At 40.4% G+C, this 9,828-nt stretch overlaps 2 protein-coding genes across 2 annotated transcripts in view; one reads left to right on the top strand and one right to left on the bottom strand.

The window, feature by feature from the left end:
• usp39 (ubiquitin specific peptidase 39) overlaps window positions 1-3,844 on the top strand; it is a 6,005-nt gene extending 2,161 nt beyond the window's left edge. The window contains exons 5-13 of the mRNA XM_008289820.1: window positions 91-243; window positions 413-638; window positions 734-808; window positions 1,066-1,133; window positions 1,720-1,908; window positions 2,080-2,222; window positions 2,367-2,502; window positions 2,643-2,729; window positions 3,552-3,844. Coding sequence (XP_008288042.1) covers window positions 91-243; window positions 413-638; window positions 734-808; window positions 1,066-1,133; window positions 1,720-1,908; window positions 2,080-2,222; window positions 2,367-2,502; window positions 2,643-2,729; window positions 3,552-3,602 — 1,128 coding nt within the window. The 3' untranslated portion in view covers window positions 3,603-3,844. The remainder of the gene's footprint in view (window positions 1-90; window positions 244-412; window positions 639-733; window positions 809-1,065; window positions 1,134-1,719; window positions 1,909-2,079; window positions 2,223-2,366; window positions 2,503-2,642; window positions 2,730-3,551) is intronic.
• Window positions 3,845-3,881: 37 nt separating this feature from the next.
• sftpbb (surfactant protein Bb) lies at window positions 3,882-9,137 on the bottom strand. Its single transcript, XM_008289819.1, has 11 exons — window positions 9,006-9,137; window positions 8,757-8,809; window positions 8,463-8,537; window positions 7,227-7,349; window positions 6,788-6,919; window positions 6,631-6,711; window positions 6,351-6,534; window positions 6,124-6,266; window positions 5,832-5,912; window positions 5,346-5,456; window positions 3,882-4,418 (listed from the first exon to the last, which is right to left on the bottom strand). The coding sequence occupies exons 1-11, from the start codon at window positions 9,055-9,057 to the stop codon at window positions 4,374-4,376; spliced, it is 1,080 nt and encodes a 359-aa protein (XP_008288041.1). The 5' UTR covers window positions 9,058-9,137; the 3' UTR covers window positions 3,882-4,373.
• Between the last annotated feature and the right edge of the window lie 691 nt (window positions 9,138-9,828).

The following is a 9,828-nucleotide window of genomic DNA, read 5'->3' as shown; positions in this document are numbered from 1 at the left end:
TTTTTTTTTATTTTTAATATTCAGGTTTAGTTTGATTTTGTCCGTATTTTCAAACTGTGTCAGTAATAGTTGACGCTTCTCCTTCCACAGTACGTGTTGAAGCCAACCTTCACAAAGCAGCATATTTCCGGCCTGGACAAGCAGGGTAAGCTGTACAGAGCCTACGATGGTACCACCTACCTGCCAGGCATTGTGGGGCTCAACAACATCAAAGCCAATGACTACGCCAACGTGGTGTTACAGGTATGAATAACAACGATACATTAACATCTGTCCATCCATCCATGATCTATACGCCGCTTAATCCTCACTAGAGTCGCGGGGGAACTGGAGCCTGTCCCAGCTGACTTAGGGCGAAGGCATCAACTTTTTAAATAACGCCAACCATTTCAAATTTGACTCTTCTTCTTAGGCTTTTTCCAACGTTCCACCTTTGCGAAACTACTTCCTGGAGGAGGAAAACTACAGAGGAATCCGCAGACCACCGGGGGACATCATGTTTCTCTTGGTGCAGAGATTCGGCGAGCTGATGCGCAAACTTTGGAATCCGAGAAACTTCAAGGCCCATGTGTCTCCCCATGAGATGCTGCAGGCTGTCGTCCTGTGCAGCAAGAAGAACTTCCAGATTACCAAGCAAGGTAAAGCTTCAGATGACCTAAATTGTACTGAACAGCCTCAGCGCTGTCCTATGGAGAATACTTTGTGATGCTGATTTTTGGGTTCTGTTCTGCAGGCGACGCTGTGGACTTCATGACGTGGTTCTTGAATGCTCTGCATGGTGCTCTTGGAGGCACAAAGAAAAAGCCCTGTGAGTGTGAGAACAGTCCCACGGGTTTGGACCCATAAATTTTAGGACCTTGAATATGCAAATCAAGCCTTTTTGTGATTGTGATACTAAAGTGGTTCAGTTGTAATAATGTACATGATATTTCTATTTTTTCTTTCTTTTTGGTTGAATTAAATTTAGAATCAGCATTCTGAACATTGTAAGTGTTTTCTGTATCATTGATTGTAAGAACAGTGCCAATTAACCTCTGTCCTTGTCTTTCTTTGTGTCTACTACAGCAATCATTACCAAAGCGTTTCAAGGCTCCATGCGGATCTTCTCCAAGAAACTTCCACACCCAGATTTAGTGAGTTTCCTGGTTGTATTAGCAAATCATTACATCTGGTATATGAATAAATTTAGTGATATTAGTTCAGTTTGTTAGTTAGTTTAATTTCCTTTTGAATTGGTTTTCTTGTCAAATATTGAAAAATGTTTGACAAGAAATATCGAAAAATCTAGTTTTTCTTATACAGTGTTAAATACTTGGAACTAAACTAAAGAAATTGAGGAGGTAATGGTCAAGTGCAAGGCGAAGAACAGAAAAAATTCGATTCTGTTTGTCGACAATAAATAAAAAAATAGGTGTAGCCTCTGGGTCTAAAAAGTTAAGCCAGTGTAGACCTGCATTCTTTCTTGATGGCCAGCAGGGGGTGATGTCTAGCTCCAAAAAGAAGTCAGTTTGCACAGAAGAAGTCTAAAATGACTATACTAATCACTCAATTTGTTACCTAAAGATTTGTTGCAACCCCCAACATTTTTTCTAATAAATTTATGGTCTCAGATGTGATGGTTGCAACATCCACTATTTTAATACAGTTTCAGTTCTTTTTAAGTTTTTTGAGAGAATCCACATGGTGTTTTTTTTTTGTTTTTTTTTTAAACATTTCCAGCCACCAGAGGAAAAAGAGGCGCTGCTGGTGACGGAGGAGTACCAGGAGCAGATGTCTGAATCCACCTTCCTGTTTCTGACCCTGGACCTCCCAACAGCTCCACTGTACAAAGATGAGAAGGAGCAGCTTATTATCCCGCAGGTCCCTCTGTTCAACATCTTGGCCAAGTTCAATGGCAGCACAGAGAAGGTAGCGTCTCATTCACATTCCTCTGCCTGACAGTCAAATGTAAATACAGTCAGTCCTTAAACAAAGTGTCTAAGTAGCAACTAATTTTATCTAGATCTGTGATTGACTCAACTATTATTAGCTTAACAGTGACTGTGTACTTGTGCTCTTTACTGTTTTGTTTGCAATCAGGAATACAAAACCTACAAAGAGAATTTTCTTAAGAGGTTCCAGTTGACCAAACTGCCTCCGTACCTCATCTTTTGCATCAAAAGATTCACCAAGAACAACTTCTTTGTGGAAAAGAACCCCACGATTGTCAACTTCCCAATCACGTAAGTGCTATTCAAACAGTGTATGCAGCCTTCATCATAGTAATGAGTGGTTGTTACTCCTGTATAATGTAACTCTTGCATGTTTGTGTATTTTGTCATGAATATGGACTAGTTTAGGTTGTCACTTTATATGTGCTTCAACAGGAATGTAGACCTTCGTGAGTACTTGACAGAGGAAGCTCAAGTTACAGAGAAGAACACTACCTATGACCTTGTTGCAAACGTAGTGCATGATGGGAAACCTACTGAGGGAGCGTACAGGATACATGTTCTGCATCATGTAAGTTGCAGCCAGACACCTCTGGTGAATTTAGCCAATAAAAAATCAAAACAATACATTCCAGTTTATTTTCAATGAACTGCTGTTGTGTAAATATAGTTAATTATAAATGGCTATAATGTGTTTGTGTGTTTTAACAGGGGACCGGGAAGTGGTACGAGATGCAGGACCTGCAGGTGACGGACATTCTCCCCCAGATGATCACGCTGTCAGAGGCTTACATCCAGGCAAGTCTACCTGCTCTGTTTAAGTGTGTTGGAAAATGCAAATATTGGAAAGCTCCATACTTTCCTGTGCGACATTTACAACACACTTAAATGTTCCTCTTTTATTAAACTCAAACCTGCAGTGTAACAGATAGTTGGAGGACTGAGCTCTTTAGTCTCCCCCTTCTGGCAATGACAATAATTACACAAACACTGTCAACACAGGCTTAAGATGTCATCTCTTCAGTCACATTTTTTTTTTTTTTTTAAACTGTCGTCATTTTTCTAAATGCATAGTTTCTTTTTGTCTGGAGCATCACCAACTTGTCTTGGATGCTTGCTTGGTGTTTCCATTACACTCTTTGTTGCTGTAGCCTTCTCCGTCTTTGTTGCTGTAGTTGCTCCCCTCTTCAGCTCAGGCAACTCGGTCATTGCTGATGGATATAAAACACTTTGCTACCACAGAAACCCGACTTAAACTTTGGGGTCCTGCAAAATACAAAAAGCTTTCAACTGGCACATACATGTTGTAGCAACATTGTGTGAGCTTGTTTGGCAAAGCTCACACCCTGAGGACGGATGCTTGCGGCACTACGCGTGGGTTGTGACCCAGCTCTATTTCAACATGCACAAGGATCGTGTATGTTTGTAGAATTTCATCATGAAATAGCCATCTGAATAAATGCTTTACTGTTTCGGACATTCTTTTGCTTGTAAAAGTCCCTCACTCCAGCTGGAACTGAATTGAATTTCAGATGTGATTATAGTTTTAAAGTAAAAATGGACGTTGATCCTAACAAGGAACCCTAGATTTTCTAAATGTAATTTATTTTTCACTCACAGATCTGGAAGAGACAAGGGAGCGGTGACACAAACAACCACACGGGGGTGTAAGTGAGGCAGCATATTCCTCAGTTTGAACGGCTAGAAGTTTCGTCATCATTTTGGAAATAAGCTGGGTATTTAATTGATCGACAATAACAACAGAAAATTTAATGAAAGTGGCAAGATAACATCAGGACTTTTTTTTTTAAATAGCCACAAAAAGCAAATAAATGTAAATGTCTCCATGTTTTTTTCACTGTTTTATCTTTTTAATATGTGGAAGTTTCTAAATAAACCACCTCCAGAACACACGCCTCTTAAGTGTATGTTAAACTGTAACAACACACGTCATTTTAGGAGTTTTATTTGTATGTGGTCATTTGCACAAGAAGTCATGATCAGAAGAGCACTATGGTTTACAGAAGAAGCAGTTGTGTTGTGCAGTCAGCAGTCCAGATTGCTTTTAAGATATACTCCAAGCTCATTTATGACTAACACAATATATATCAATGTTTTTGGCAGTTTTTACATTCATAAAGACATAGCTGTAGTTATGACACAGTTCACAAACCCCTTCAAAGACTGATGTTTCAAACTGAATCCCAGCCAAAGACCTGAGACTCTTCATGCAAACTGAAATAATTGATGATGAGTATCTATGGCTGGTTGACTGAGCATTACATATGGCACGGATAATTTCCCCAAAAGCAAAAAAAAAAAAAAACAAAACAAAAGTTGATCAGTGCATTGCATTTAAAAAAAGTACATTTGATCAGTGAAGTACATTTGTAGAAAGTACATCTTTGCGTGCACATAGTTTCAGTGCTTCGGGCAAGTTGTTTATTCATTCTTCGTCCACATGTATTTCTCACAGAAGGCCCGATTCTGCAGATTAAAAACACAGAAAGAAGATGTGAAACCGAACTTATGAGTCACAGAGTTACAGAGCTACTTCAAACCGCAGTACTGTGTATGTCGGTACAGAAGAACTTGACTTTTCACAGATCCTGATTGTTGCATTCTTGATTAGAGCTAAACATTAAACTAGTAGCCTACACAACAGTTTATCAAGTCCTGTAAGAGTACAGACTGTGTTTGGTTTGATGACTATGAAGTGTCACACTCAGGCAGCGGTGAAGTGTTCAGATAATTTACTTATGTAAAAGTGCTGATACCACAGTGTTTACATGCTTTATTACAAAAGAAGTATGCAAGAATTATCACCAAACTGTGCTTTTCAGAAGTCACAGTACTTCATCTAGATAGAAATGTTGCCTGTCAGCAGTTTGCTCCTCCATGTGTTGTATTTTACTGCTGTAGTTGTTTACGGTTGATGTAATTTGAACTTCTTTACATACTCTGGGGTAATCTAACCCACTAAGGTCTCTGTTTTGTGAGAACCACACTTCTCCCAGAGGCCAGCTTGTCATGAGCTCAGCTAATCCAAGAGGTATTTCTTAAGTTTGTACATATTAAGAAGCAGGAGAATGTTCTCAGCCCATAAAGGGTTTCATTTAAATTCAATATAAATATAAAATAACCAAATTTGTGGATACAAGGTTTTCACTGGACAGGAAGAGTATATGAATTTGTAATCTTTTAAGTCACTATACTTGCTATATTGTAGTAAAGTTGCACAAAATAGAAATACTTGTACCTAAACACTGACTAACTGTACTTCGATGTTTTCCACCGCTGCTCTAGCCAGTGTCAAAAAAACGTTTACTTGAGATACACGTTGTATATTGGCTGGACTGACCTGTTCAGTGCTTTTACCGGCTAAACTACCAATAATACTGAATTTTTACTTACTCCACACTTCTGAGCAGTTTCCGTGTCTTTGCACCAGTAGCTCGGTCCCCAAGTACACGGATTCTTTCCCAGCGACTCCACCTTCTTGGAGGCAGCACACAGAGAAGCTCTCTGCAGGACAGACGAGAGACAAAACATCCTGAGAATGTGAACCACACAGAAGAATGATAGTTGCTGCACTGCATTCATGATTGGTGGTGCATGGACTAGAACTCCTCATGCACTTTAACAATACGTTAACAAATGAACTGATGTTTGTGCATTTCTTGGCCAAATGCTGCTACAAGCGATGGTAAAAGTCAGTGAGTCAGTTTGAACCCTGCTGACTTTTTATGTTACTATTCAGACGTAGACCTACTGACAGGATGACTACTGTGAAGAAAACCTCTAACTGAGCTGTAATACTGTGTCTTTTAGATTAAAAAAACTTTTCCTCAGTTTCAGGGAGATACATCAATACATGTATCACCTTTAGCGTATTCTTACTTCACAAGCGTGCGGAGCGTCCATCTGGTTTCCCAAAACCTTCAGCAGCTGTGAGCCGTAGATTCTGGTGAAAGCATCGCACTGAAAAGACAAATCGTTAAAGCATCTCTCTTCTTAGTTTACCAGATGAAAACTCCAATAAAAAACATTTTGATGATTTATGAACATAAAGGAACACACGGGGGTTTTAGGGACAGCATAATCAGCTGAGTAACTGCTACTTAAAGTATTGTAGAAAACTGGGTGATTTGTGAAGAGTTGGAAGAGTCTTAGCAGGAGCTGAGAGTCAGACCTTGGGGATGGCATTCGGGTGACTGACGCACACAGACTGCAGGAAAGCAGAAGTCTGAGGTTCAGTAGCGTTGAGACCGTGGTGCAGACGGCTCAGCGCGGCCAGCGTACGGCACGAGTCGCAGTCCGAGGGGACGAACACCTCTGAGGGAGATGGAGCAACTTGGTGTGAATGAGGACGTGTGAAGTTTATGCAAATGACCAGATTTATATACGTATGTGACTAACCTAGAGTGGGCTTCTCTTTGAACAAGCAGAGGTGTAAAAGACTGCATATGGTATAAGGAGCAGCAGAGGACAAAAGGAACTCCACAATCTCTGCGCCGTATTTATCCACGAAATCATCGCACTCCTCCTTGTAGCTTTGAGGCAGAAGATCGCAGACCTCTTCCATTGCCTTTATTATAGTATCCTGCAGGGCGAGAAAGAGAACATGGTGACATTTAGAATATTTGATGGATGTTAAGGGCATCTGAGTGAATGTAACGGGATATGAAAAATGATTCACCTCAGTCATATTTTGGGGCAACAGAGCCTCCAGCTTCTTGACAAATAACATACACAGGGTGCAGACCGGGTTGTATAGCCCCTAAAGAGAGAACTGGCATGTAAATAGACTGACACAAGTTGTACTTCTAGTTGATCTTCTGCTTTTTCACACTCACAAGATTCTTGGTGCCTGAGCCAACTGCAGAACTGGATCCATCTTGATTGGTGATGTGGTAAGTAGGTTTCTGCAGTTCCTCCTCCTTGTGGGCGGCACAAAGTCCAAAAACCACACAGATCTCACCTGGTTTCTATAAAAAAAAAAATATTACAAATTAACATGATTAGATATTACCAGGATTTTTCCTTGCAAAGAGATTTTAGTCAGAGCTAAAGGAAAATCAACAGCTTCAAAATCATACGAGTTAAGAAGAAAGTATTAGCCAGGTTTGGTATTCGAGGTTTTATTTACTCAAACATATGCTTACGTACATGTGCAGTTGCCTCTTAAAAGCCTTTTCTGAGCCCGGAAGAACCCCGATTACCATGCGAGTACCACTTAAGCCCTTAGTGTTCATTGTTTTTCTAAGTATAAGTCTAAATTGAAGTTAAACTCACCAAGTGGCCAGGTGTTTGCTGCAGGATTTTTGGCAGATAAGTCTTCACCTGTGAATCACACTCAGACGCCTGATCTCCGGCGAGGCGTTGGCACAAAGCATGCAGTGTTTCATACACGATCTCCTGCAAAAGCACAGCAGTCGGTTGTCTGTTTTGTAGCAAGGATGTTGGTTGTCTGCTTGTGTGGAAAACATGTATTTGTTTTATCTGACATACAGTCGTGACTTGATAATCTGACACTAAATGTAAAACTTCTTTTATGTCGGATAGCAAGGCTGTCGGATTGTCAAGACAGAGGTCGAGAAACAAGGAGGGCTTGATGCTTGAAGGGTGGTTTGTTGTTAATATTTATTGTTCGTAGTTGTTATAATGAGTGTATTGTTAGAACACTACGCATTGCTGGATGGCACGTTCCGGCCACTTCCACCCTGATGGGGTGGAAGTGGCCGGAATGCACAGGCAGCACTTGCCTGCTGATGCCAGTTTAGTTAGCGGTCACACTTCTGTTTCCACCATTGGAAGCAGCAGGGGAGTGGCAGATACGCTCCACCGTTACCACCCATGTTTACTTCTGTAAACACGGAGCACACTCACTGTGTGTGACATCGTTGTGTCCTCTTCTGCGAATGTGGGACACTTTTGGGTTGTATGAAGTTCACACAGCAGATCACATACAAGTCGCATTTAATTGGAAAAGTGAACGAACTCGCAAAAAAATCAGAATTGAGCATTAAGTCCTGCAGTCTGAACGTAGCCAATCTGTCGGATTGTTCAGCCAGAAAATACACTGTTATCCTTATTTGTGACATAAAATGTCATGTCAGAATCCAAGGCTGTCAGTATGTTAAGGCTATTTTTCATGGATTCCACTCATTTTTCCTATAAACCTGTTGGACAGCAAGGTTTTCAGATTGTTAAGGGTCAGATTATCAAGTCACGACTGTATTTGTCAAAGTGAGCGAATGCAAAAGAGCTCGATAAACCTAAAGAAATCTAATTTTAGTGCCATGACATTTAAATATTGCTAATTTCTCTCATTTCATACGCTGTTCCAATTGGTAATTTATCAGAGATTATTCTAATGTTTCATATAAGGTTTAACTTTCTGGGGTAATACAAAAGCTGACGGGTGTGGCTGCTTAGTTTCTGTATTCATCACTTCTGCAAATCCAGCTTATGTGTCAGTAAAACAGTGAAGTGAAAGTACAGTGAAACTGAGGTCAGTGAGCCTCTTACCTTGGTATCGCTGCTGGAAATCATGTTCTCAGACAGCTGGATGATCTGGCTGCATTCTGTGCAGACATCCTGTGTCTGATGAGGAGAGTCCGCAGTGAGAGAGGTGGTCAGTTTTTATAAGATATGAACAGTAAAAAACACAAATCAACACCCGTTAGTGTTTCAATCTTTTGAGCAGATTGTGTAAAATATTAAATTAGACAGCACTGACATATCTATTGCTACTGAATACATTTTAATGATATAGTATTGTAACCTTTTGTGTGGGTTATTTTTAAATAACATAGAGCTTACCATGGATTCCTGTTTGATGAATGACAAAGGCTTTACAATAAACCTGCAGTCTCCTTCAGTGAAAAGACACAGACAGAGAAATGATGAGAGAGAGAAAAATCTGTTCTGAAATCGGGCTCAGTATTGCTCAGAATTACAGCTCCAGCCCTTGTTGTTGTTCATAAATGAGCCTCATCTATTACAACAGAATTAATGGCGACTGGTCAGGTGATGCAGATATTAAAATCGTTCAAAATCCGTCAGTCTTACCGGGCCACAGAGACACCGTGAACACCAGCAGCATGAAGCCCGCAGCTGACATGGTTTTAACGGAGCGGAGGAGGAAATGAGACGCGGATGATTCTGGTTAGAAAAACATCAGGAGCTGTTTGGGCTGTTTGGGTCGCTCCGGAAACACAAGGTGATCGTGTCACCCAATCAGAGCGGCGTGCGTAATGCGCAGGCGCCGCTATTAATAATTAAAGGGCCCTGCTGGAAATCTCTTCCTTGTTATATTTCCCCTGCAGTGTTAAATAAGCATAAACCGACAGCCACTATGTATTCTTTCTGTATACTATGGAAAAAAGTATATCTATATTTTTTAAATTTTGCAATGTGGACACAACCTAACAGTTCAGTATATTAGTTTCATGATTTGTATGTGATCTATCAATACTGAACAGCATGTAGGATTTTTAAAAATTAAAATCTAACCCTTCTTTGTACACATAAGGGGACAAGTGTAAGTTTTTCTAACCATACAACATCTCTACAACAGAATAGACAACATGAAATAACCAAGTATGCACCAGATGAGAATTTAAAATATGTAGATGGACATTGGAGGCATAGATCAGAGGTTAGCGACGGGTCACACATCTGTGAGGCATGGAATTAATGGGTTGTCGATGCTGCTTGGTGGACATTTGAAGGGACAGGATCACGTTGTCTGACACGTCCATCCAGAGCTTTCTGAAATGATTTTTTTTACATGACAAATTGTAAAGTTGTGGACATTCAAGTGTCTGGCTGCAGCTCTAACTGACACGCCAGCATTCAACATCCACCAGCCTGTTCTCGTCTTTCTCCTGTC

Source organism: Stegastes partitus, unplaced genomic scaffold (assembly GCF_000690725.1).
Source record: "Stegastes partitus isolate 25-593 unplaced genomic scaffold, Stegastes_partitus-1.0.2 Scaffold639, whole genome shotgun sequence".
In the NCBI taxonomy this organism is placed as follows: Eukaryota; Metazoa; Chordata; class Actinopteri; family Pomacentridae; genus Stegastes; species Stegastes partitus.
The sequence above is the reverse complement of the archived record's forward strand: the minus strand, read 5'-3'. Positions and strand labels throughout refer to the sequence as shown.